Genomic DNA, 27,734 nt, shown 5'->3' on the forward strand with positions numbered 1-27,734 from the left:
TTCGACTTTGTGATTTCGTACCTTCCGGGCTCTAAAAATGTGAAGGCGGATGCTCTGTCTAGGAGTTTTGTGCCCGACTCTCCGGGTTTATCTGAGCCAGCGGGTATCCTCAAGGAAGGAGTCATTGTGTCTGCCATCTCCCCTGATTTGCGGCGGGTGCTGCAAAAATTTCAGGCGAATAAACCTGATCGTTGTCCAGCAGAGAAACTGTTCGTCCCTGATAGGTGGACTAATAAACTTATCTCTGAACTTCATTGTTCGGTGTTGGCTGGTCATCCTGGAATCTTTGGTACCAGAGAGTTAGTGGCTAGATACTTCTGGTGGCCATCTCTGTCACGGGATGTACGTACTTTTGTGCAGTCCTGTGGGATTTGTGCTAGGGCTAAGCCCTGCTGTTCTCGTGCCAGTGGGTTGCTTTTGCCCTTGCCGGTCCCAAAGAGGCCTTGGACACATATTTCGATGGATTTCATTTCTGACCTTCCCGTTTCTCAAAAGATGTCAGTCATTTGGGTGGTCTGTGATCGCTTTTCTAAAATGGTCCATCTGGTGCCCTTGGCTAAATTGCCTTCCTCCTCTGATTTGGTACCTTTGTTCTTTCAGCATGTGGTTCGGTTGCATGGCATTCCTGAGAATATTGTTTCTGACAGAGGTTCCCAGTTTGTTTCGAGGTTCTGGCGAGCCTTTTGTGGTAGGATGGGCATTGACCTATCCTTTTCCTCGGCTTTCCATCCTCAGACTAATGGCCAGACCGAACGAACCAATCAGACCTTGGAAACATATCTGAGATGTTTTGTTTCTGCAGACCAGGATGATTGGGTGTCCTTTTTGCCGTTGGCTGAGTTCGCCCTTAATAATCGGGCCAGCTCGGCTACCTTGGTTTCTCCATTTTTTTGCAATTCTGGGTTCCATCCTCGTTTCTCTTCAGGACAGGTTGAGTCTTCGGACTGTCCTGGTGTGGATTCTGTGGTGGATAGGTTGCAGCAGATCTGGACTCAGGTAGTGGACAATTTGATCTTGTCCCAGGAGAAAGCTCAACTTTTCGCTAATCGCAGACGCCGTGTGGGTCCCCGACTTCGTGTTGGGGATCAGGTTTGGTTATCTTCTCGTCATATTCCTATGAAGGTTTCCTCTCCTAAATTTAAACCTTGTTTTATTGGTCCGTATAGGATTTCTGAGGTTCTCAATCCTATGTCTTTTCGTTTGACCCTCCCAGACTCCTTTTCCATACATAATGTATTCCATAGGTCGTTGTTGCGGAGATACGTGGCACCTATGGTTCCATCTGTTGAGCCTCCTGCCCCGGTTTTGGTGGAGGGGGAATTGGAGTATATTGTGGAGAAGATTTTGGATTCTCGTGTTTCTAGACGGAAACTCCAGTATCTGGTTAAATGGAAGGGTTATGCTCAGGAAGATAATTCCTGGGTTTTTGCCTCTGATGTTCATGCTTTCGATCTTGTTCGTGCCTTTCATGCGGCTCATCCTGGTCGGCCTGGGGGCTCTGGTGAGGGTTCGGTGACCCCTCCTCAAGGGGGGGTACTGTTGTGAATTCTGTGGCTGAATTCACTCCTGTGGTCACAAGTGGTACTGCAGCTTCTGAGCTTCCTCCCTCAGGTGTTCTGGTGAGCTCGTTAACTGCTTCATTACTTAACTCCGCCTGATGCTGCTATCCTTGCTCCTTGTCAATGTTTCAGTGTTGGATCTGAGCTTCTCCTGATTGTTCCTGTGACCTGCTGCTCTGTATAGCTAAGTGCTTTTTGTTTTTTTTGTTGCTTTTTTTCTGTCCAGCTTGTCTTTTGTTTTGCTGGAAGCTCTGAGACGCAAAGGGTGTACCGCCGTGCCGTTAGTTCGGCACGGTGGGTTTTTTTTGCCCCCTTTGCGTGGTTTTGCTTTAGGGTTTTTTGTAGACTGCAAAGTTCGCTTTACTATCCTCGCTCTGTCCTAGAATATCGGGCCCCACTTTGCTGAATCTATTTCATCCCTACGTTTTGTCTTTTCATCTTACTCACAGTCATTATATGTGGGGGGCTGCCTTTTCCTTTGGGGAATTTCTCTGGGGCAAGTCAGGCCTATTTTTCTATCTTCAGGCTAGCTAGTTTCTTAGGCTGTGCCGAGTTGCCTAGGTAGTTGTTAGGCGCAATCCACAGCCTCTTTTAGTTGTGTTTAGGATAGGATCAGGTGTGCAGTCTACAGAGTTTCCACGTCTCAGAGCTCGTTCTTGTATTTTTGGGTATTTGTCAGATCACTGTGTGCGCTCTGATCGCTATGCACACTGTGTTTCTGGATTGCCTTCATAACACCTGTCATTAGCAAACATAACAGGAGAGGGAGAGTCACCTGAAGCTCTCTTCTTCATCATTGCCTTCAACTGTATCGGCATCCATGATGCCGATACAGTTGAAAGCATGGGATGAGGGAGGGGGTGAAGCCAGTGCTGGCAACTGGCCCCCCTGACTTACGGACACCATAGCGGCCCTGTGGTGTGTCGCTATTAGCAGCACGCCACTGGCTGTGATCCCTTGGGGGGAGAAGTGCACCAAGGAAAATGTCTAGTTTGCCTGCCCCAAACGCCAGCCGTGATTGCTATGTTAGATTATCAGCTGTGATAGGATCTTCTGATGGATGATCCCAACTTATTTGACTAAGATCCAATTTTAAGACAAACTCTATTTAGAAATGAATTATAAAAAAAAAAATCAGCAGAATGCATTACGGTCAGCTCATCTGAAATTTATAACAATATTTTTATTCATAACCTAAGGAGCTAGTAATATATGTCTGAGTATGTTAGTAAGGTGGCAAAATCCACATACACCTTATCATGAACAGGGTAATTCACAGCCAAGCAGTGTTTTCCACTCACACTATGCTGACTATTCTAGCTCTTCAATGTGAAAAGACCTCTCAGAAGGATCTTTCACCATGAGTCAGTGTCTATACTAAACCTGGTCATACTTTATTGTCATTTTTTTCTTTGTTACAACCTTACCATAAATATTTAGGATGGTTAATTAGGCTAGAAAAATAAAATCTTATTAGAAATCACATGGATTTATGACTGGAACACGTGTCTTGTTGCTTACCTAGCTTGCCTCTATTTTCTGCCATATGTTAGTTTAATGATTTTACTTTTCATCTTAAAGAAATATTGTGGTGATTATCTGATAAGTAAGAACTGAAATCAGGCTCTTCTTCAAGGGAAATAAGTCTTTAAAAGGAACTCATTAGTATGTATTCCCTATATAAACTATATGTACCACCTTTTAGTTGTCTTTAAAGGGAACCTGTCTCCAGGATTTTGTGTCCCAAACTAGTGCTAAGTATGTAAAGGTGCTTTAATGCTGATTAAATCCTCATGCTGCTTGTAGAAAACAGTTTTTACGTTTTAGAGAAACCCAACATTGAAATGTTGCTGTAATGAGTGGCAAGTGCAGCTGGGTGGTTCAATGCACTTGCTGTTCTTCTGCTCCCGTCCTCCTTCTACCACCAACCTTCTCGATCCTGTGTCTAAATGACAGGTCACTCTTATTTCAGTGACCCGCTTTTCCTATTTAGTTCTTCTGCCAGTGCCATCAGTGCACCCTGCAAGCCTTGGGGATTCAAAGATAAGTGGAGCAGCCTCTCCTCCACCTGCCGCCATGGCCCCTAAAGTCACCCATTGCTCAGTTAGCGAGATTGCAGGATGCCGCGCGTGCGCAGATGGCAATCTCGGCGGCCATTTTCCTGAAGCCCCGGGAAGCCGAGAAGAACCATCTGCGCATGCGCGGCCTCAGGAAGATGGCCGCACCCACCGATAAATGGCTGAATAGCGCAGATCGCGCTCTTTTCCTTCAAGCTGCGCAGTGGATTCGCCAGTTGGACATGCGCACACCACTACGCCACCAACGGAGATCTGGGGGAGAAACAGCGCTGTCACCACGCCCACCTGACCAGACCAGCGTGAGTGACAGCCCAAAACGGCGACTTTACAAAGGTATTTCGGCAGCATAGGTGGGAAATAAAGGCTCACAAAATACACTAATGTAAAGCACAGCTCTGCCCCTATTTAACGCTATTTGTAGCTCATCTTGAAAAAACAGGGTGACAGGTTCCCTTTAACACATTCAAGAGCCCTTTGATAAGCAACATTTTTTGTTTTTTCTTCAGGTGCAAAGATGAACAGATTTTTGGCAGTTCCAACTCTTGAACAGGCCACATAGAGTTGACCATGAGAAAAGCAAGGAGATTGCAAATTGATCCCTACTACTTTCAAGGACTGTCCCTGAGCCTTGTTAATGGACATTGCAAATGCCAGTCAAACTGGAAACTGGAGGCGTTTAAAATCAAAAATCAAATCAGATGGAAAGAGAGGAATTCTTGGAATGAAAATGTCCTCTCCTTTGGTACATCCTGTCAAAATGGTTGCTTCAATTACATGTGTAAACAGGTTCTTAATCAAGAGTCTTGTTCCATTACACAGCTTGAGTGGATCTAAATTTCTCAACAGCAGAATAGGTGCTCCAGGTATTCGAAAGAGTTTATGCGGAGGAAGTCCTTGTGGTTCCAAGGAGTTGAGGAACTCTATTGGATGGAATAATGCTTGATCGGGGTCTGTTACTGTATCCACTGACTTGTAGGTCGTGCACATACCTGGAAGGAGACATAAAATATGAAGATTGATCTTGTAGACTCTTGTAGAATCATTTTTCGGAGCTAGAAAAATTCACACAGCCAGCCAGACTTGTGAATGTTGCCTTATACACAGCCTCATACTGCAGCAGCACCTCACTTCTTCATTTGCCTCTCGCGCACACACTCCACTATTTGCCCTTCGCGCACACACTCCACTATTTGCCCCTTGAGCAAATACTCCACTATTTGCCCCTCACGCACACACTCCACTATTTGCCCTCGCACACACGCCACTATTTGACACTCGCGCACACACTGCACTATTTGCCCCTCATATACACACTCAATTATTTGCCTCTCGTGCACACACTCCACTATTTGCCCTTCGCGCACACACTCCACTATTTGCTCCTCGTGCATACACTCCACTATTTGACACTTGCGCACACTCCACAATTTGCCCCTCGCACACACACTCCACTATGCCCCACACACTACACTATTTGCCCCACACACTCCACTATTTTTCCCTCACTCCATTATTTTCCCCTCAATCCACTATTTTCCCCTCACCTCTCTCATTTTCTCCTCACTCCTATTATTTTACCCTCACTCCTCTCTTTACCTCACATGTGCACAGCAACTTCCTGTTATGAGCATAGCGGTCTAATCCATGAGGCTCCTCCCTTTCTCTTGACATCATGCCTCACAGGAGCAACTCCATTCTAGACCTGACAGAGCTGGATGTGGCCTGTGCTTTCTGCGCACTGATACAGTGAAGGCAGCGGCCCTGATTGTAGCTCACAGCAGCTTGGACATTGCAGCCAGTGAGTTTTGCAGGATGGCTTTTCGAGGTGAATGTGTCTCAGCCTGTGTGCGCTAACAATGTGGGCTGTGTGGACGGGGCTTTGTATGTTGAGTGAGTGTGGCTATGTGGAGTGGGTGGGGCTATGTGGAATGGGAGTGGCTTGATACATACACGCACATACATACACTTAGCTTTATATATATAGATTTCTTCGTGTATGTACTAATTGTGTCATGTTTTATAAATAAAATCATGTTCATTTTTTATTACCAAAGAAAACAGCACTCCATTATTCCAAAATCTTTGCATCTTTTCTAAGTCAGTAGCAGTGTTAGAGTTTGGCTGTCTTCCTGCAAGTCTGGCGCTGAGGCTAATTTTTTTCTAGTGCTGAATTAGTAGAAATTCTGGAATGTGATTATAAATGAGAAGTCATATTTAATGGTACTCTTTGCCTTTCATAATAAGTAGCAATGTAATTAGCAAATAATAAAAAGAAACAATGAAATGTCAAATATGACACCTGACCTGGTGAGACAACTGTCCATAACTATCCAAAGTCAAAATGTTATTATGAGATCACATTCTATAAGCTAAAATTCAAATAGATGAACTAGAACCTGACAGTAAAGAGGTAGTCTTCAGCTATGTCATCCCACACCATGTGCTCAATGTGGTGGAAGTATTGTGTGACAATCTGATGAGGAAAGTATGCTCTTGTAAGGGTGGTGGACTATGCTATCACGTTCCTCCCCCTGGAGACACCAATCATGTTATATGTTGTATTGTAGTGTGAATAATGTCTTGCATCTTTTGTAGATATTGTGTAATTTTAGTCATGTAAACTGTAGGATGCATAATGTAAGGAATAGTGTTATAGGGCAGGCAGTATAAGGATGAAGATAATTGGCTGTAGCATAGGTAATGACAATAGGGTAAGATAAAGTTAATGTTTGGACTAGCCCACAAGGATGGAGTTATTGTTAAAGAGAGCGACTTATTCTTGTTAGGTAGTCAGATAGGGTCTGGAGCACGAAGTGAACATAGCTGCATGAAAGGGTGTCCCTGAGTTAGAGAAGACTAAAGGCGGGAGATAGTGAGATCCTAAAAAGTGTGACCAAAAGAGACAGAGGGGCCTTCCAGAGAAGAGTCCTTAGAGAGGACGCCGAGTCACAAACACGTGGAATGGAAATACAGAAGGTAATAGGCCTAAATATAACTGAGTACATGGGACTGGGGGGTCCTGAGTGCAAGGGTTCCATGGCACCAGTAGTGGAGGAAAAAGGAAGTGCAACCGAAGAGCAAGTAAGGAGACTTGCTCATCAGAGGAATAAACAGAATCGTTTTCCACACAACAAGTCTTCTTTCTTTTTCTCTGAGTGCTTGCTATTTTGGAGGGCCTAATTTCTTAATTGCCTCACTGATGATCCGGCAATCTAACTTTTGGGTCAAAGAAAAACAGCTACAACCCTGCTATTTCTTGTATACAACCCTTAATGAGATATTGTTGAGTAAACACTTTGAATTGTGGTCTCCCCCATTGAACTGTGAAATATCTGGTCCTGGTGATTCTACGCTGCTGGCATGAGCTTAAGTCCCTCACAGCCCCAGTCAACATGACCAAGCAGGACCCACACTTTCATGTAAAGTGCCTTGCCTGTGGCTACCATCAAAACCCGGGTTAAACTCCTATAGCTAAAAGAATATTCAATTTCACAAAAATGTGTTGTTCTTGGGTTCCTATGAATATCAACTAATTTGAGAGATGTTTGAGCTGCTGGGAATCTACATACAACATATATAGCTGTGATTTGCTTTTGAATAATCTATAAAGAATATATTTATATTGGCACTTAGGTCTTGCAGTTATAGGTCCCCATGAAGTACCTTCAGATCTCTCACTGTCTATAAAGCATGGATACTAATGGGTCATGAGGCTTATAAAATGTAATTGTATACATCAATTTACTATTAGTAAATTATACATTAATAAAGAGGATATCCTCCATGAAAACCCTCATCTTTTAACCAAGGAAAAACATTTCTGCAAAGAACATCTCTCACATTGGTGGGCCTGGACTGTCTATACTTAGGGCTTGCAACTTGAAGATATGCCAAAATTTTGCTACTTTTGGAGTTTCCAAGCCAGTTTCTCCCATCTCTGACAAAGTAGGTAGAGCTAGGGCGCGGCAGGGATGGAATTCCACAGCTCATCTATTTCAGGATGATCAGAGGCATTTTTTACTCCTGAGATCTCACTTTAGTACCTGCCTGGAGTAAGATTTCTGATGTAGCACATGGAGGCACTCACTACTTGTCAGATCCTCTAAATTCATGAACAGGTGTGCACCTCTTCATGAATCAGAACTTTTCCTCATCAAATTCGGCATGAACAAGTCCAGTCTTGTTGAATCAGGCCAATGGTCTTTTGATCTCAATAACCATAGTCTTTTGATTTCAACAATTTTGCAATTCTTAATTTTCCCTGTGGTAGTGCTGCAGGTGAATTGAACAAGTACTACCACTTAGACCTAGTCACCACATGCTAGGGGTATGAAGTGTAGCATCTCACACCTGCTGGGTTGTGTTCCAAAAAACAGCCACTCTCAAAGTAGAGCTGTACCTATTCCTTGCATATCTCAAAAAGTGAGTAGCTTACTGCTTTTTACTTTCCAAAAATATTGGCGATACAGCACCCCCCTTTCTTCTTACCTTTCCAGGATCCAGAAAGAGACAGAATGAGACCAATGTAAAGGCAGTTGGCTTCTAGGGAAAACTCATGTTTAATAGAAACTGCAGACCATCCACATTGGTGACAATTCACTTTGCACCCAATTTCCTAGCTATCCTGTTGTAGTAAAAGACAACTTGGTCACCTGGTACAAACTGCTGAACAGAGAACGAAATTTTGGAGGCATCTGGTCTACCGAAATTCAAATAAATGATTGGGATAAGTTAGAGATTCTGAGGTTTCCAACATTGTGGTTTATCAAACTGTGCAAGCCTGTTAAAGATTGTTGAAGAGTTAAAGAGTTACAAACATAGGACCACAACTTAGTAAATGAAACAATTAATTTGCTAAGCTGTCGGAGTTACGAACCATTGGGAATGTTTTAAGATTGAAATTTCATCAGATTCAATGACCCTATCAGGTCATTGAATTTGTGTTTGGAACTGATTTCTGTTGCTTAAAAAGCAGAATGAAGAGAATACAGAGATTCAGCGAGCTGGAGCTGTGCACAGTACCATTATTTTGTTTATGGCTGTCCCTGGTACTGCAGCTCTTGGAAGCTGAGTCTGATTATGGTGGATTAGACAGTTCTAGATTTAAAGAAAAGGTAAGGTGCTTGCTAAGAAGCCTTGGTCCCTCTATTTAGCTGATTAGCAGAGCAGTAAGGAATCAGACAGCATCAGCTATTGATGACTAATTCCAAAAATATTTTTCAAAATTTTATGTAAAACAAGGTCATACTGACCATTTATACAAAACATGTTTAGTTATTGTAGTACATTTATTACACTTACTAGTGGTTTTCAAATGTAGACGTTTCTTTGTCTAAAGTACATGCATATTATAATTTACATTTATAGTATATCTTAAAATTGTAATTATTTTTTATAGTACATTGTGACTAACGACAAAGACCCCATGACTACCATGGTTTGTAAACAAGTCATACATTTAGGGTGTGTCAAAGTGCACCAACACAATGAATAAACAGGATTTCATCAATGACTCTACATTTATATTATTCCGTGATGGAAGCCTTTTACTGCTTCATAACAATAGCATTCAGTTAACAACATCTTTGATGCTTTATAAAAGCTTCTCCACTTCAAAAATCAACTAGACTTTCTAACTCAAGCTACAGCATAACGTGTGCCTCTATCCACAGTAGCCTTCATTCTAATTCCATCATGACTCAAACTACCAAGCAGGTTAAATCTGAATCACTCCAAGGAGGCTGCCAAACATCAGCTCAAAATATACCTGTTCATCAGACAACAACTTTTAGCTCTCACCAAGGGACAAGCCATCAAGTCCGTCATGGACGTCATTTCAGAGCTCCTAGTGTTCATGGTGGATCAGGAGGAAAAGGCATTAGTATCTCCAATAACTTCACTCAAGGGTGGAACTCTAGAATTACGTCTTTATATGTCCATGGAAATCAGTCCGTCAACAATGGGGCTCACAATGTATTAAAATATGATGGACTTTTCTGCTTCAATGAGAAGGAAACTATGCAGCAACTAAACAATCGGTTGGCTTCATATTTGGAAAAAGTAAGTTCCTTGGAGAAAGAAAACAGTCAACTGGAGAGGAGCATTCGACAATGGTATGAGAAGAACCAGCCTGACGGTTTGCCTGACTTCAGCAATTACTTGAAAACCATTCAGGAGCTCCAAAAACAGGTGATTTGATCAATTACACTCTCTTATTCTTTATTTCTTGTTGATTAAATAGTGCCACCATATATGCTGTAAGGGATTCCCATCAGTCCTTGTCTTAAATAGAGTTGATTTTATTTTATAATTTTCCCACCAGAGAAATATAGAAAATAGGAACAACTTCATAGAAAGCAAAACCCATTCACCTATAAGTGTGAAGGGAAAACAAGATAATAGGAAACGTATTTTATTCACAGGGAGAATGTATAATCTACATGCCCTTGGTTGGATTTGAACCTAGGAACCCTCTGCACCTCCATGGGTGTCTACAGATTATGCCATGTTTAGGTAGAATTTGCTAAAATTTTATTTGACAGAAAATATTCTATTTGTTGTGTTACCTTACAATGGAAATACTGTATCTACTGCATAGAGGGGAAATAATATCAACTCAAGCATATGAGTGCTTAAGGTATTTAGGTGAATATCTTAGGCTAGGTTCACATTGCGTTAGCAGCAGCCCGTTCAACACATACGTTAACTGGCTGCTGCTAGCGCAAGTGCCTGCGCTACATCACGCTAGCGCAGATGGAGCATCTGCTAGCTCCATCAACGCTAGCAGTGACGGACCCGGAAACGCTGCAGCCAGCGTCTCGGGTCCGTCACTCAAATGACGACACATCGCTAGCGCACACCCATTGTGGGCGTTATGCCGCTGTGCAACGTAGTCCGTTTAACGTAGTCAAGGAACGAAATGTGAACCTAGCCTTAGTGTTGTTAATAATGTTTTCTTGCTTCTGGGGGAGAGCTATTTTGCATGTTTCTCATGGAGCAATGAATGTAAGATTCTATACACTAGCTGGATCTTCTCAATTTAAACTGTTGCGTATGGGTAATACATACATTCCGTTTTTAGATTTTTTTACATAAATATATAATAATATTATATGTATTCGGGTAGGATGCAGGAACAGTTAGAGGCATCTGAAAACTCTTGAAGTTTCATGCTTTATCATAACCTCTTCACATTGTTATTGTCCTATAGTGTGTCTGAACAAATTTCCATGAATTTATTCTGGTAGATCCTGTAGTGTTTTGATTTATATGTGAGATGAAGACTGGATCATGGAGTTCTTGTAAAGCACTTAAACTACTGTACATAAGTTATTAAAATCAATGTATTGTTCTTTTAAGGTAACATAACATGTAAATATCGAATTCCTTGACCTGCATGTACATTATTTTATAGATTCCGGCATTCCATTCAGAAAATGCCAAAATTTTCCTGGACATGGACAATGCAAAACTAGCTGCAGATGACTTTAGGAACAAGTAAGATTAAAAAAAAATAGAATTTATAATGAGATGCTAAGAATTTTGTCCTTAAAGGGAGCTTGTAATGATGAACATGGTATCCCGTCTGTGGGTAACATTTCACAGAATAAGAGGAGCAGAGCTGAGTAGACTTATGCAGTAGATATACTGAACAAAAATATAAACACAACACTTTTGCTTTTGCTCCCATTTTTGCATGAGCTGAACTCAAAGACCTAAGACTTTTCTATGTACAAAAGGCCTTTTTCTCTCAAATATTGTTCACAATTTTGCCTAAATCTGTGTTAGTGAGCTCTTCTCCTTTACCAACATAATCCATACACCTCACAGGGGTGGCATATCAAGATGCTGAGTAAACAGCGTTATCATTGCACAGGGTGGCCACAATAAATTTGTGAACAATATTTGAGAGAAAAAGGCTCCTTGTGTACATAGAAAAAATCTTAGATCGTTGTGCTCAGCTCATGAAAAATGGAAGTAAAAACAAAAGTGTTGCGCTTATATTTTTGGTCAGTATAGTTTAGCGCCGAAAATGCTAAGTATAGCTTTTTGCAATGAATGAGGATTACGGTGCTTCAAAGTCTACGGAGGTGAAGCACGAATGCGGTTTATTTCTCAATGTGTTTCAAGGTTTCCAAACCTCTTCATCAGGATGAAACCACAATGGTTTCATCCTGAAGAAGAGGTTTGAAAAGCGTTAAACGTGTTGACAAATAAACTGTACTCATGCTTCACCTCCATGTGTTGTCGTATTTCTGGAACCTTGGGCAGCGGGACTATGAACCACCGTATTCCTCATTCATTACATCGTATCTCCTTGGTGGTCCTGCTGAAGCCTTTTACATGCTTCTATAGGTACTGTTACTATCGCAACCCTATCAGGTGAGCATACTTATCACAACTTATACCACTTGTCTCTCAGATAAGACCATATTTGAGCTTTTTGTCTCCCCAGCTTTACTATTTTTAAGTATACGGTAGCTTTTTATTTCTTCATTTTTTTTTAATGCAAGTTGATTCTGGGCTCAGATACCCAGAAGGTGGTCTTACTCAATGATTAAAAGCTACCTCTGTATGCACAAGGAGTTAGACTGCCCACTGGACTCCTATGTTCTCGTAAGTGGCAGTTTTTCTACCTTTAACAATTCCTGATATTGATATTAAGTGATATACTGTGTATTTTTTCCATGCATTAGGCTTGAGTTGGAAATGAGTCTGAAAAAACACATTGAGTCCGACGTCAAAGGCCTCCGAAAAGTTTTAGATAGACTTAGCATGGAGACATGTGACCTAGAGATGTCTGTTCAAAACCTTGAGGATGAACTTCAAGAACTGAAGAAGAACCATGAGGAGGTAAATTATAGTGTGGAGTAAGAGGTTTGACGTGGAAATTACTTTTGAATTTTCATGTCTAAGAGGACTGTCAGACATCTTTTGGTATATTCTTTGAGGAAAATTAGATGATTTGGTTGCAGTTTCATAGCAGATTTCTATTATTTTCCTCAATACAGTCAATTATTACTTTTTTTTTTCTTATAGGAAGTAAACTGTCTACGTACACAGCTGGGTGCCAGGGTCAGCGTTGAAGTTAATGCTGCTCCATCTGTGGATCTGAACAGTGTGTTGTCAGAAATCCGACAACAATATGAAAAACTGCTGGAAAGAAATCTCCGAGAAGTTGAAGAGATCTTCCTTGCAAGGGTAAAAAAAGTGTCAGGCCCCTGAAGCCCATTTGGCATAGTATATGGGTAAAGTTTAACTGCCTGTAGTATAAAATTCAATCCTGTCTATAAGAATAGAAATGTGAGTATAAACTGCCGTGAGTATGAAAAATGTGATCTGAGCACACATATGGTTTCTGGGGTGGACATGTGTAGCACAACACAAGGTCTGTTTTTGATTTAACTTATGGCAATCTATGCTTTACAAATTATAGCAAAGATACAGCTCACAGCTTGGACTGACAGCCTCTTTAAAGGCCCATCTGCCACATAGGAAGACAACTGTGTTATAAATGCAACATTAAAAATGTTCGTACAAGTGTTGCATGACATTATAAGTGCAGAGCTTGAAGGAGGAAGAATAAATAAACTGAGAACACATAAATATAAAAAACTACACACACATATAAATACCCTGTAGGTCAAGTCCTTGGCAAAAATGACTTTCTCATTATCTACCAAGCCACAGAACTATGTATACATCTCCACATATACGCCAATGAGCACAAATATGTGCGGCGTTAGCCTCCACCACTAGCCGCTAAAACCTCCGACCAGCTACATTGGTGCACAACGGATTTCATTTCCATAGCCATCGGATCCTCAAACCTCATTCCCCAGGGTCTGCCCCTTAAAGGAGATAATTATATATCAGTTAATCATCAAAACTGGTATGTGCCAATAGATATGAAATGGAGCTGTCACGGGGTTATCACGACAGTGTGGAGCCAGAATACCACAGCATCTGATTGCTCCTACTCCGGCGCTGAGAAGAAGCACTTCTCTTTCATTTTAAATGTGTTGATTTCTTCTGTCAGAACAGGGGTTAATTGGCCAAGTCAGAAATCCCTGTGCTCACAGCTGAGCTCGGTTAGCCACTCCTTTCCCCTTTATAATCTGGGCTCTGCTGCAAATCCTTGTCAGAGCAAGCATTTGCTGCATGGCTAATGGAGGGAGAGGAGTTCATATGAGAGTGTGGCTGATCGGAGATGTTTGGTGGGTCCGGACTTATGTCTTGGTGACTTGGTGTGGCTGTCCTCTAGGAACATTAAGCTGAGGTTCCGTTTTGGAAACTGGGTCCCAGGTTTATTGGTCCTTATAAGATCGTAGCCATTGTCAATCTCATAGAAATTCGCCTTGCTTTACCACCTACCTTTAGGATCCATAATGTATTCCATTGATCTCTCCTCAAAAAATACATTGCATCTTCAGTAGTATCATCTCTACCACCGTCTCCTGTCATTGTCGATGGAAATTTGGAGTTTCAGATTGCAAAGATCTTGGATTCTCGTGTTGTTTGCATGTCGCTTCATTATCTGGCACATTGGAGGGGGTACAGTCCTGAGAAGAGGATGGGGGTACCAGCATCTGATGCTCATGAAGCCACACCGATCCAAGCTTTTCACGTGGCACACCCCAATAGGTCTGGTCCTCAGGTTACAGAGGTCCCAAGTAGAAGAGGGGGTACTGTTATGGGGTTACCGAGGTTACACGGGGTTATCATAGTAACATAGTAACATAGTTAGTAAGGCCGAAAAAAGACATTTGTCCATCCAGTTCAGCCTATATTCCATTATAATAAATACCCAGATCTACGTCCTTCTACAGAACCTAATAATTGTATGATACAATATTGTTCTGCTCCAGGAAGACATCCAGGCCTCTCTTGAACCCCTCGACTGAGTTCGCCATCACCACCTCCTCAGGCAAGCAATTCCAGATTCTCACTGCCCTAACAGTAAAGAATCCTCTTCTATGTTGGTGGAAAAACCTTCTCTCCTCCAGACGCAAAGAATGCCCCCTTGTGCCCGTCACCTTCCTTGGTATAAACAGATCCTCAGCGAGATATTTGTATTGTCCCCTTATATACTTATACATGGTTATTAGATCGCCCCTCAGTCGTCTTTTTTCTAGACTAAATAATCCTAATTTCGCTAATCTATCTGGGTATTGTAGTTCTCCCATCCCCTTTATTAATTTTGTTGCCCTCCTTTGTACTCTCTCTAGTTCCATTATATCCTTCCTGAGCACCGGTGCCCAAAACTGGACACAGTACTCCATGTGCGGTCTAACTAGGGATTTGTACAGAGGCAGTATAATGCTCTCATCATGTGTATCCAGACCTCTTTTAATGCACCCCATGATCCTGTTTGCCTTGGCAGCTGCTGCCTGGCACTGGCTGCTCCAGGTAAGTTTATCATTAACTAGGATCCCCAAGTCCTTCTCCCTGTCAGATTTACCCAGTGGTTTCCCGTTCAGTGTGTAATGGTGATATTGATTCCCTCTTCCCATGTGTATAACCTTACATTTATCATTGTTAAACCTCACGACACGACAGTGTGGAGCCAGAAAACCACAGCGTCTGATTGCTCCTAGTCCGGCGTTGAGAAGAAGCACTTCTCTGGCAGAACAGGGGTTAATTGGACATTTTGGAAATCCCCGTGCTCACAGCTGAGCTCGGTTAGCCAATTTTTCCCCTTTTATAATCTTAGCGACTCTGTTACAAATCCTTGTTAGAGTAAGCATTTGCTGCATGGGTAACGGAGGGAGAGGAGTTCTTATGAGAAGGAGAGTTGGAGGAGTTATCTGTGACTGTTGTTTAGTTTGTATGAGTGGCAACTCCTTATCCTTCTCTATTTTGGTTTATTCCCTTGCTCCACGCCTCGGTGCATGTCACTGTTAAATGTGAGTGAATATTTTGTATGCCTGGAGTTTTCTGTTTACTCTTGTTTGTGTTGCCTTGTTTGTCGGGTTGGTGTACTATAGTGCACAGTAGCACCCCTCTTCCCTGGGTGGGGGAAGAGAACAGACGGAGGGCTAACCCAGGAGATAAGGTAAGGGTGGAGGCCCCGGCATCTTCACCTTCAGAAGTATACCATGGAGTATGGCAAGCTAGGGTGCCCCCTAGTTTTAGGGATAGGGAAGAAGCCCCTGGTCCCGAGTTACCAGACAGCTGTGTTGTGACAGGAGCCGCTTCTTGTTACCAAGGACCAGCCACAGTGTACAACACTTAACAGCTCTATCATTAAATGCCTAAAACTACTAATAACTCCTATATACCCTAAATTATCCCCCAGACCTAAAAAACATTTTACGCTATGATGCCAGTAAGGGCGGGTGGGACATCAATAGTCCTGACTAGGGTTGAGCGACTTTTGTTTTTTTAGGGTCGGGTCGGGTTTCACGAAACCCGACATTCTCAAAAGTCGGGTCGAGTGAAATCGGCCGATCCTATTAAAAAGTCGGGGTCGGGGTCGGCCGAAACACGAAACCCAATGCAGTGCAATGGGAAACTAATGGTTCCCAGGGTCTGAAGGAGAGGAAACTCTCCTTCAGGCCCTGGGATCCATATTTATGTGTAAAATAAAGAATAAAAATAAAAAATAGGGATATACTCACCCTCGGACGCGCCCTGGTACTAACTGGCAGCCTTCCTTCCTAAGAATGAGCGCGTGAAGGGCCTTCGATGACGTCGCGGCTTGTGATTGGTCGCGTGACCGCTCATGTGACCGCTCACGCGACCAATCACAAGCCACGATGTCATCGAAGGTCTTTCACGCGCTCATTCTTAGGAATGGAAGCTGCCGGTTACAGCGGTTAGTACCAGGGCGCGTCCGAGGGTGAGAATATCCCTATTTTTTATTTTTATTCTTTATTTTACACATAAATATGGATTCCGATACCACAAATATCGGTCGATATCCGATACTTGCGGTATCGGAATGAAACGCGACTTTTGCGCGAAGATCGCCAACATCATGGCCGACCCCACACAGGTATCGGGTCGGGTTTCATGAAACCCGACTTTGCCAAAGGTCGGCGACTTCTGAAAATGGCCGACCCGTTTCGCGCAACCCTAGTTCTGACTGTAAAATGGTGTCTTAGCCGGGAAAAATCATCTATGTGAACCCTCTATTAGCCACACCCACGAACCTTACCTTACCGACCACCCTGCTTGTCGTCTTTCACTCAAAATCTAAGCCCTCTCAAGCCACATTCCAAAACAAAATTAACCCCTTTCTGCTCTATCCTGTCATGAGTGCGCTGTGCTTATCCTGCGTAAGCTCAAGGCAGCCATTAAAGAGTATCTGTTAGCAGGTTTTCGCTATGTAACCTGATATCAGCATGAGGTGACGACAGAGACTCTGATTCCAGTGATGTGTATTTAGTTTACTGGGTGCAGCAGTTTTCTCTTTTGTAGATCTAACAGAGCTGAGATGTTGAGCCCTGTATAACCTCATTCACACCACTGATTGGCAGTTTGTATATACATTGTATAGTGACAGAAAGCTGCAAATCAGTAATTGCGGAGAGGTTAGACAAGAATGCAGGAGGCTAGTTGTCCTGTAGTGATAATCTCCTGCTGACAAAACACTGATTGTATTGAATAAGCAAAACACAGCCCAGTAAAGACACTTTCCCTACATCACGGTGCTAACAGATTACATAGCAAAAATCTGCTGACAGATTCCATTTATGGAATCGAAGCTCAGAGTTTCGCCCCTGGCCCTGACCTCTCACTACTCATACAACATACATAGCTCATGTTTTCCTTATGTCCATCTTGTCTTTATTATTATTATTGCAGACTGAAGAACTGAATCGAGAGATGATTTCTGGGGCAGAGCAGCTGCAGACAGTTTCTGGTGACCTAATTGAGTTAAAGCGTAATGTTCAAACTTTAGAAATCGAACTGCAAAGTCAACTCAGCATGGTATGACCTTAATTATCAAGTCTTATAAGCTTATTGAAAACTTGACGACGAAAATCTATTATAACCATGTCCCTTGTACACTAACATTGGAAATAAAGACTTTTTTTTCTTTACACACTGGATATTAAAGGGGTTGTTCACTACTCAATGTTCTCCCGAGTAAAATAATAACCTACACTTACCTCCAGTGCCAATGCCATTCGAGCAGGATCGGCACGGGCTCTCCCGGGGCTTGCATGACATCATACTTGCTCCCGATCATTATTGGCTTCACTGTCCAATCCTTCGGAAAAAGCAGACACCCGTAGGAAGTCGGAGCTGCAGTTGCTGTCTTGCTTCTTCCAGATTTCAATTATGTCTGAAGGATGGGGTAGTGAAAACAGTGCTGATTTGGCCGCAGGGATTGCGTGACATCATAATGTCATGTGAGGCCTGGGAGAGCGAGTACCATCACTGCTGGAAAGGTGCCGGCACCTGAGATAAGTATAGGTGTTATTATTTTCATCAGGAGAGGCATAGGGATTTAGAAAAAGTTGACCGAGTAGTGGATAATCTTTACCATAGATTATGTATCAAATGTGTGATCAGGGGCTGACATTGGCTGAAGAGAGCCCTTGGGTAAGAGGTGTATGTGGTTTCCATTAAAATGCTGGACTCCTAAACACTGGGCACATGCCACATATGTGTCATTCCCATGTTGGACACGTCACGCGTGCCACTTAAGCATAAAACACATGCCATCTACATAACCTTCTCACACATAGAATATCTTCTGCACACTGTAGTAGAATGAGCAAGAATTAAATGGATTCCACGCCCTGATCACCGTCCCTGCTGCACACGACCCCCTCACAAACTGGACACATGCCTTACAAGGGACGCTGACAATACACCCAAGCCACTTTTTTACATTTTATTGGCCTAGTACTGACTCTTGGTGAAATCCTTCATTCAAAAGAAATATCTTCCATAGTCAGAAATTCATACTCTCGTATACTAGTAAGCCACTGGTGGCCCATTTCTGGCAGAGAGGGTCACATTTCCCTTCTGGCCCCTTGTGCACCATCTACATAAGTCTGTCCCTGTACTGGATGTATCTACTCAATTACACTCCTTTTGCCGATATCCTGGAAGTTAGCCCCTTGATCTCCAGATTTGACATCATGTACATCGCTATGATTGACATATTGATGCTGAAATCGTTGAATGTGTAAGGCTACTTTCACACTAGCGTCGGACTCGTTCCGACGCTAGCAGTGAAACGGAGGCACAACGGAGGCAGCGGATGCATTTTTCCTGCGCATCCGCTGCCCCATTGTAAGGTGCGGGGAGGTGGGGGCGGAGTTCCGGCCGCGCATGCGCGGTCGGAAAAAGCGGTCCGTCGGCAGCAAAAAACGTCACATGTAACGTTTTTTGCTCCCGGCGGTCCGCCACAACAAGGTGCAACCATCGCACGACGGTTGCAATGTGTGTCAATGCGCCGCAATGTGTCGCTAATGTTAATCAATGGGGCAAAAACGCATCCTGCAAACAACTTTGTAGGATGCGTTTTTTCCCCTAAACGACGCATTGCGACATATTGCAAAAAACGCCAGTGTGAAAGTAGCCTTAACTGTCATCATTTTCTGTGTAGTTTCAAAAGACAATAACCTTGACAAGGTTTTTAGTGATTGCCAGTAGTCTAAAAACTTCACTTTTCTTCCTCAGAAATCGGCTCTTGATGAATCCCTTAATGAGATTGAATCCAGTTACGGCTCCCAACTGTCCCAGTTACAATGCCTGATCAACCATGTGGAGCTTGAATTGGGACAGATACGGTCTGAATTGGAACAGCAAAATATTGCATTCAAACAGCTTATGGACCAGAAGAACCACCTGGAAATGGAGATTGCCACATACAAACGTCTTATAGAAGGTCATGACTTGCAGCATATGAAAAGGTGAAGGCTGAAAACAATTATTACTATAAGTTTTTTTTCCATTTATGTTTGGAGTTAAAGGGGTTGTCCACTCCCATATATCCCCTTCTTAACAGCTCCTCTATCAATCCTAGAAAACCATGCATACTTACCTCCTGGACCAGTACAATTGCAGTGCGTTTGTCTTTTGGAGGTCACATGAAATTATTATGTTACTTAACTACTTTAGCCAATCAGCGGCCATTGATCGCATTCTATTCTGTCAGAGCAGACTTCCTGCAATCAGAGGAAGGGTGCCGGCCTGGGAAGTCTGTATGCATTTTTTTTATTTTAAATTAGACGATAGAACTGCTAAGAAAGGGTTTTCCAGTGGTGGACAATTCCTTTAAAGGGGTTGTCAGTGAGTTGCCCACCAGGGCAATGGGGATACTTGGTACAGGGTCCAGTCACACTTAAAGGGGAGGTCACAGTGGCTGCGACAAGGGCTGAAGGGAAAAGTCTTTTAAGGGGTTTGTATTAAAGTTTGTCTTCATGATGCCACCTGTGGTTCTCGGTCAGAGGGGACCGACGCTGCTTAAAGGGGTCCTCTGGGGTGGTGTTACTGCAGCATAGATGGTGACGCTTCCCACAGGTGAAGCGGGGTCCCCAGGGCTCCCTGTGTGCTGGGCAGAGATGGTATATGCCGGCAATTAAATGGAGGACACAGAGTTGTAATGTCTTTACCTGGTTTACTGATGGTAGCAGTCCACAATCCAGGGTACCAGGCACAGGTGGTGATATGGATCGGCCGGCCTGGAGGCAAAGGTAGATCCCTCTCCTAGGTGAGGTCCGTAAGCCTTCCTACTCACGCTCGTATGCGAGGTCCCTGCTGCCTGTAGCTTGCTGGCAAAGTCCTCTCGCTCCTATCCAGGGACAGTTACTTGTATGATGAGCAGTGTGAGCCTTTTTATAGGGTCTCTATCATTACTCGGGCTCTTAGTGTACTGCTGCACCTTCAGGTGTGGGTGTAGGCAAATTACATAAAGTCCTATGCCTTCTGGTTCTGCCATGCGACCTGGAGTACAACACAGCCTCGGGCTCCCAGTGCCCAGTTCCTGCGCTTCGGCTCTGAGGGTGCCCGGTCACAGTTCCTCTCTGAGCCCCTTTCCTTCTCCTGTTGCTTCTTTCCTCTGATGCTTCACCACATTCAAACCCTCAGGTTATCTTCCTTTGATAGAGCTGCAGCTCAGTCCTGGCTGCATGGCCCCACTGTCTGCTCTCCGTCCTCACTCCTCCACTGTCTCTCCAGACTAAACTCTTCTCTAGACTGAACTAACTCCTCTTCCAGACCAGAACACTTAAAGCTAGGGAAGCTTCCTTGAGCTCGGGTTCAGAGCTCCCCCTTCTGGCCTGGATTCAGAATGTGTTGTATGTAGGTGCGTTACCTCGTAAAGGGGATCCTCCTTGCCTCCAAGCATAATATCACCCTCCCCGAAAGGAAGGCAACATCACTGTAACAACCGGTTACCTGGGGTGTTACATCAGCATATCAACTTTTAAGAAAAAAGCAGGGAACCCCAGATTCACTAAACCTGGATGACTGCATTCCAATATTAAAGAAGGGAGAGCTGTGTGAAGGGAGTGTGTGCCTCTTAAGGAATTTGGCTCATTTTACGACAGCTGTGCAGCTCTGCAAGGTATGCTCTGGCTTAATTTACATCACTTTTGTGGCATAAATTATGAAACTTGGCCATGCCCAGTCTCAGTTCCGCTAACTTTTCAAAAAAAATTGTAGAATTTCCAATTGTACAAAAATTTTGGAACATAAATCGCTTGATAAATTGAGGTTTAAAAGTAGTCTGCAGCCCCAAAAAGCCTTTTCGACCAACTATAGAGTGATTTAGAGGACTGTTATAAAAATCTTACTAGCACTCTGCCTGTTAAAGCTCATGTAGACGACCATAATTCCAGTCCAAGTGTGATCCGTCAGAACATAGGATCCTTCTCACTCCATTGTTATTCGATAAGGCAGTATACATGTTTGATTTTTGCCATGGACCGAGGAAAAAAATATTGTGACATGCACTTTTTACCTTTGATAATCGGATGACACTCACCCATTCATGTCTATGGGTCCATGGAAAACATCGTACATACAGTACTTGGTTGACATTGGAGTGTGATCTGATTTTTATGGACAAATTGAATGGAAAAGTTGGAGAATTTTTGTTTTTTAATTCTCCACGTTTGAAAACACAGATCACGCTGTGATCAAGCTTTGATCAGAGTGTGATTAGCATAATCAGACATTTTTTTTCGGATGGAACACATACAGTCATCTGGGCCTGTCCTTACTGGTACAGTGCTTGTGGAAATAACTTTTAATCCGTATACAAATGAGGGGTCAGTACAGCCACCATCAGTACGCTTGTGCACACACGTGGGGCAGGGTTCTCTCTAGGAGTGAGCTCTGTCCATCACAAGCTAGGCTAGTCCAAAGGACGCCAATTGAGAAGGCGTTACAGTGCACCCAGCTCATGTTCATGCCATGGGCACACCGAAGGCCCCTCATTTACATATGGATTAAAAGTTATTTTTGTAGGCACTGTGCCAGTAATGAGCACAATGCTAGTATGCGTTTTATAGGGGTCAATCTTTACAATACATAATGTAATGCATAACTGCGACTCTGTTTCTTGTGTTTCCGTCTATGACATGCCAAATGCATGCAAGGACACATAGTAAAATGTTTTACATATTGTGTATTAATGTGACTAATATATGATGTTTTCTCTCTCAACAGCGTTCCTATTCACCAATCTGATAATGGTAAGAAATTTTCTCTAAATTATAATACTAGGTTCCCCTCCCGGGGTAACAATGTCCAATGTGATAGAGATACATAATAACTTATGCATGTATCGACTATTCTCTGTATAATTTTACTTGCTATTTTCAGTTTAAATTTCACATTTTTTATTTACCCTGCTCTATGTAGCCTATTTAAAAAGGGATTTAACTGAATCAAGAACCTGTGAAACTATTTATATTGTGTGATCAACAGTAAGGCATAAAATTGTATATATGGACCATTTACCCTTTAAAGGGAACTTGTCATGTGAAAAAAATTGCTATTACCTTCAGATATGGGGTTTATCTGCAGGTTATTATTGTTCTGAACCTGCCTGGCACTGGCACTTGGACCCCCACTGCCGGGGGGGAAATTAACTTTATTCCTTCCTGTTCAGTAATGGGAGTGGATCCGGCACGTGCTCCATCACCGCTTTGTGTATAGAGAGCTGTGGCTCTAACTGTTCCCCTCACACTGACTGACAAACTGCCCTAATACTGAGCAGCCATCAGCCAGTGCGGGGGTATGGTTAGAGCCGCTGTGCACTATACACAGAGCAGTGAGAGAACCAGCGCTGGCGCCACCCCGTGACTGGATGTGGAATGCTACCGAGAGGAATAAAGTTAATTTCCTCCCAACTGCGGGGGTTAATAGAATCTATTCATGTGACAGGTTCACTTTAAGATGACCTTGTTTAGAGTGTTCCCTTTCCCCTTTTTAATTGTTTTTATTAAATATGGATATTAAAATTTATCTCATTGTATTATGGTAGTGGGTATGGCTGTTTTTGTAGGATGTATGTGGGGAAACAGGGGGTTGGCGGGTGCTCAAGTCTGCTAGCTGGAACCGCATGGACCAGGGATCGTCCCGCCTAATGCCCGCTCTCCCATTAACATGGGCATAACCCTACTCAGACAACACAGGACGATGGTAAAACAGTGTGGCAATGCTTTAGTGAACCACAAAACAGGCAGAAAATATGTAGAAAAAACCTCAAAAGAAAAAGTGTATAGGGGTTCCAAATCATCCATCACCCCCATGGCTGAAAGAAGAATGCAGTGTGCGGCGTACGCTGCATTCTTCTTTCGGCCATGGGGGTGATGGAAGCCCCCTCATCTTCTTTCCCCTGATGAACCCTCCATCTACTTTGAGAGGGGGAAACATGTTAGGACGTGCCTAACTGTTGGCTGATAAGTATCATGGCTTTACCACTTTTAGTGCCAGTGAATGTTACATTAGCATGGCGAACTATTATTGTTTGCATATGATTTAGCTACTGTGTGTGGGCCTGGCTGATACCTCTGGGTTGAGTTGTAGCGTGACCTCTGGGCTGCTAATATTTTGTTGCCATTGTTTGAAACTGACACTCTTGAAGGGGACTGCCTGATCTCTGGAACCAATATATTTATGCCCACTTCTCGAACCTATATACAGTATGGGAGAAAGTGATTTTTATGGTATGCCCACTATATAGAAAATCAGATTGTGCCTATTGGTGTGAACTAATACTGAGTCGGGATATATAGTATATATTTGTGCAAACTATTATGAGAGCTATTATACTGTACTCGTATTTATTGTGTGCACAAAGAAATTTTGAACATAGGAAATTCAGAATATATACTGTGTTGGCTTTTGAATTATGCTATTTTGATGTACCCGTGCACATATAAATCTTTTTATTAGACTCTGATAATGACTCAATATGAGTCCCTGATTGGAGCCCATCTGTAAAAACGTTTTCTAGGCTCAGTACTGTGAGGTAAGGATTTAAACTGACACCTCTAAGTGGGCACTGACCCTACCATTTAGTGACAGCGCACCCAGTATCTTGGGTACTACGAGATAAGTTCTTGATACACTCTGAGACATTTTTCTCCCCACTAGGGGTATTTTTTCGGTTATTTGTGTGTGTGTGTTTTTCTGTGTGTCCCTTTCTTTTGGTATGCTAGGGTGATATAGGGACTCTAGGGATACCGACGTTGAGCGGGGGCGTCATATCATCAACAACTAGGGTGCCAACCTCCGCAGTCAGGTAGGGAATCATCTAGGACCTACCAGGGCGAAAATAGTCTCCCTTCCCTCCCTAATAAATATAACTCTTAGTCATTTGACGTTTTGCAGATATATGTGAGTCCTTTGATTGTCACTAACGTTGACATGTTAAAATATATTAATAAAAGGTATATTTTAAGGGTTTCTTTTGGTTTGTGGTGTTTAAGATAACACATACAGTCCCAGCAAAATACCCCAAGATGGTGCACATTACAGAGTCTCACCCTTCCGCTGACTCGCCGGATAATGGCAGATGTTACGTCAGAGCTCCCAGGGTCGGATACCCCACCTGTGGTACACACACAAATAGGAAGTAACGGCAAGTGTAGGAAGATGCCAGTTTATTGAGTCCATACGAAGTACAAGGCCTGTTGACATGAGAATCTCAACCTGGCTTATTCGAACATCTCCATGGAGCCGGCGTACAGAGTGTCCAAAACCTGGTTTTCTCCAAATGTATCCATGGTTCAAAAATGGTCAATGGAGCAGATCTGTATCCTTCCAATCGGAGCCGAAACCCCTAGGTTGCTTCCTATAGAATAATAGATCCGTGTCTCTCGTGATGGTGCCATGATGAACTGGCTGCAGTCCTATCTCTCTTCCATTGAGTGTTTTGCAGAATGTCCGGCTGTGTCACTCTCTGTCTCTCTGTCTCTTAAGCCCCCGTCTCACATAGCGAGATCGCTAGCGAGATCGCTGCTGAGTCACAAGTTTTGTGACGCAACAGCGATCTCAGTAGCGATCTCGCTATGTGTGACACGTACCAGCGATCAGGCCCCTGCTGTGAGATCGCTGGTCGTGTCGGAATGGCCTGGGCCATTTTTTGATCGTTGAGGTCCCGCTGACATCGCTGAATCGGCGTGTGTGACGCCGATTCAGCGATGTCTTCGCTGGTAACCAGGGTAAGCATCGGGTAACTAAGCGCAGGGCCGCGCTTAGTAACCCGATGTTTACCCTGGTTACCAGCGTAAAAAAACAAACACTACATACTTACATTCAGCTGTCTGTCCCTTGCCGTCTGCTCCTGCACTGACTGCTGGCCGTAAAGTGAAAGTGAAAGCACAGCACAGCGGTGAGTCACACAGCGGTGACTCACCGCTGTGGCTGTGCTCTGCTTTCACTTTACGGCCAGCAGTCAGTGCAGGAGCAGACGGCAAGGGACAGACAGCTGAATGTAAGTATGTACTGTTTGTTTTTTTACGCTGGTAACCAGGGTAAACATCGGGTTACTAAGCGCGGCCCTGCGCTTAGTTACCCGATGTTTACCCTGGTTACCGGGGACCTCGGGATCGTTGGTCGCTGGAGAGCGGTCTGTGTGACAGCTCTCCAGCGACCAAACAGCGACGCTGCAGCGATCCGGATCGTTGTCGGTATCGCTGCAGCGTCGCTAAAGTGTGACGGTACCTTATGTCCCTTTATACAGAGGCATGTAACCTATTTTTAGATTTACCCAGTGTCCTTCAGTCCACCCTCACAGATAAGGAGAAGAATAGTGACAACCAAGTTACCTTGTTTGATTATGTAATCTATTTGAATAGATTTTCCTCCTCAACGAAATTATCTGGGCTAGACAATGTATAATTATCATATCAGTAGACCTCACTATTCATCAAGGCTAAAAGCACACTATGCTATATCAAATATCAGTTTACAAAGCCAATATTCCAGGCTTAGGATATGTGCACACGTCAGGATTTCTTGCAGAAATTTTCCTGACAAAAACCGGACATTTCTGCCAGAAATCCGCATGCGTTTTTACATCGATTTTACCGCGATTTTGATGCGTTTTTCACGCGTTTTTCACGCGTTTTTGGTGAGTTTTTTGTGCGTTTTTTCCCAAATGCATAGAATTGCGGGGAAAACGCAGAAAATCCGCAAAAATAATGAACATGCTCATTTTTTTACCGCGATCCATTTTTTTCGCGGAAAAAAACGCATCCATGTGCACAAAACATGCAGAATGCATTCTAAATGATAGAATGCATAATATATGCATTTTTAATGAGTTTTTATAGCGTTTTTAGCGTGAAAAAACCTGTACGTGTGCACATAGCCTTACACAAACAAAAGTCTGTTTTCTTGACCCACCAGAAATCAACACTTAAATCCAAAAGCTAGCATACAGATAAAAAGTCAATTCTTCTTGGTTTGCTAAACATGGTTGTCTAAGTAATTAAGATATAGCCTGGTTTCTTGAAAATGTGTAATTGTCATTGACAACCACACCGAATTTTGTGTTCTTTTGAAAGCTCTGTGGCTTTGGCAATCTTTGTAGGCTCTATATGAATACATGTTTGTTAAGTGAATGAGAGTTTATTTAAACTACTGGAAACCTAAAAAAAGTGTTACTTCTGGAGATCTTATCTCATCTCCATTGAACCTCATCATTTATGGGCTGTAAATTGGACTTGTTGGAACTATTTATCATTAGAAAGAATATGATAATGTTGTATTATCTGTGTTAACGGATTTGCTTTGGTCACTCTTAAGTCATCAATTATATTGAGATGTCTCACCAGGGTTGTTGGTTGTTGGGGCATATTTTTTGTATGCAAACCTTATTTGAGTCAAGAAATATGAGGACTGACATGAAGATTATCATATATTTTTTAATACCAGTTACTTCAAAATATCACACGAGGGCCAAATTTGGACCCTGTTTGGGCAACATTAGAAATTAATGATACTTCTGTAGCACATAGGGTTAAAATTCTGTCTGTAATTCTCTAACTTGTTAACTGTTCATTTTTGTTTCAGAGCAACATAACAATTTTAAAGGTCATCAAGCAATCACACAAGTTCAGCAAACCAAAAGTTAAATCTGACCATCTCAGCAACTTCAACTTTCTCCCCACTCACAAATATCCTGAGAGATTACATTTCTAATGCTTACCTAAGACTTACTGACAATGGCTACTAGTCAGATTCCATCTGTATTGCAAATCATTTAAAAATTTACACGAAGTGTGACTGGTTGACATGGTGAATATTACTGTATGTCTACATAAACCGGTTGTATATATATAAACATAAATATAGTTATAGCCTATTCTTCTCCTGCCATTATCGATTGCTGATAAAAAAAAATATTGCTGACAAAAATAATAATATAAAGCACAAAAAAAATCTGTATTTTTAATAATGTCATAAAATAAATTCTTGCAATAGTGATGATTTCTCACATTGTGCTTGATAAATATTTACTGGAGACCCCACAACATTCCGGTCTTTTTAAATTACATAATTTTTCTACCTGCTGCTCATTCTGTAATGTGAGATCACATTTTCCACGTCACGTTCACTATTGAGAAACTGTGACCTTGATTAATAGGGGAGAAGTGATATGGAGCAATAGCTA

General features: G+C 42.7%; 1 protein-coding gene across 1 annotated transcript; it reads left to right on the forward strand.

Moving 5' to 3' along the window:
* Nucleotides 1-9,268: 9,268 nt before the first annotated feature.
* On the forward strand, nt 9,269-27,262 carry LOC138666700 (keratin, type I cytoskeletal 19-like). Its single transcript, XM_069754885.1, has 9 exons — nt 9,269-9,826; nt 11,052-11,134; nt 12,334-12,490; nt 12,677-12,838; nt 17,447-17,572; nt 19,280-19,512; nt 22,274-22,299; nt 25,821-25,897; nt 27,134-27,262. The coding sequence occupies exons 1-9, from the start codon at nt 9,332-9,334 to the stop codon at nt 27,260-27,262; spliced, it is 1,488 nt and encodes a 495-aa protein (XP_069610986.1). The 5' UTR covers nt 9,269-9,331.
* Nucleotides 27,263-27,734: the final 472 nt, after the last annotated feature.

The sequence above is a fragment of the Ranitomeya imitator genome, chromosome 2 (assembly GCF_032444005.1).
Source record: "Ranitomeya imitator isolate aRanImi1 chromosome 2, aRanImi1.pri, whole genome shotgun sequence".
Lineage (NCBI taxonomy): Eukaryota > Metazoa > Chordata > Amphibia > Anura > Dendrobatidae > Ranitomeya > Ranitomeya imitator.

What these genes read in the sequence shown, in the direction of transcription:
- LOC138666700 (XM_069754885.1), top strand. Translation starts at nt 9,332, where the DNA reads ATGACTCAAACTACCAAGCAGGTTAAATCTGAATCACTCCAAGGAGGC. An exon ending in GCAGATGACTTTAGGAACAA is followed by an intron (nt 11,135 to 12,333) that starts GTAAGATTAAAA and finishes TCCATGCATTAG; the next exon opens with GCTTGAGTTGGAAATGAGTC. An exon ending in GACTTGCAGCATATGAAAAG is followed by an intron (nt 19,513 to 22,273) that starts GTGAAGGCTGAA and finishes CTCTCTCAACAG; the next exon opens with CGTTCCTATTCACCAATCTG.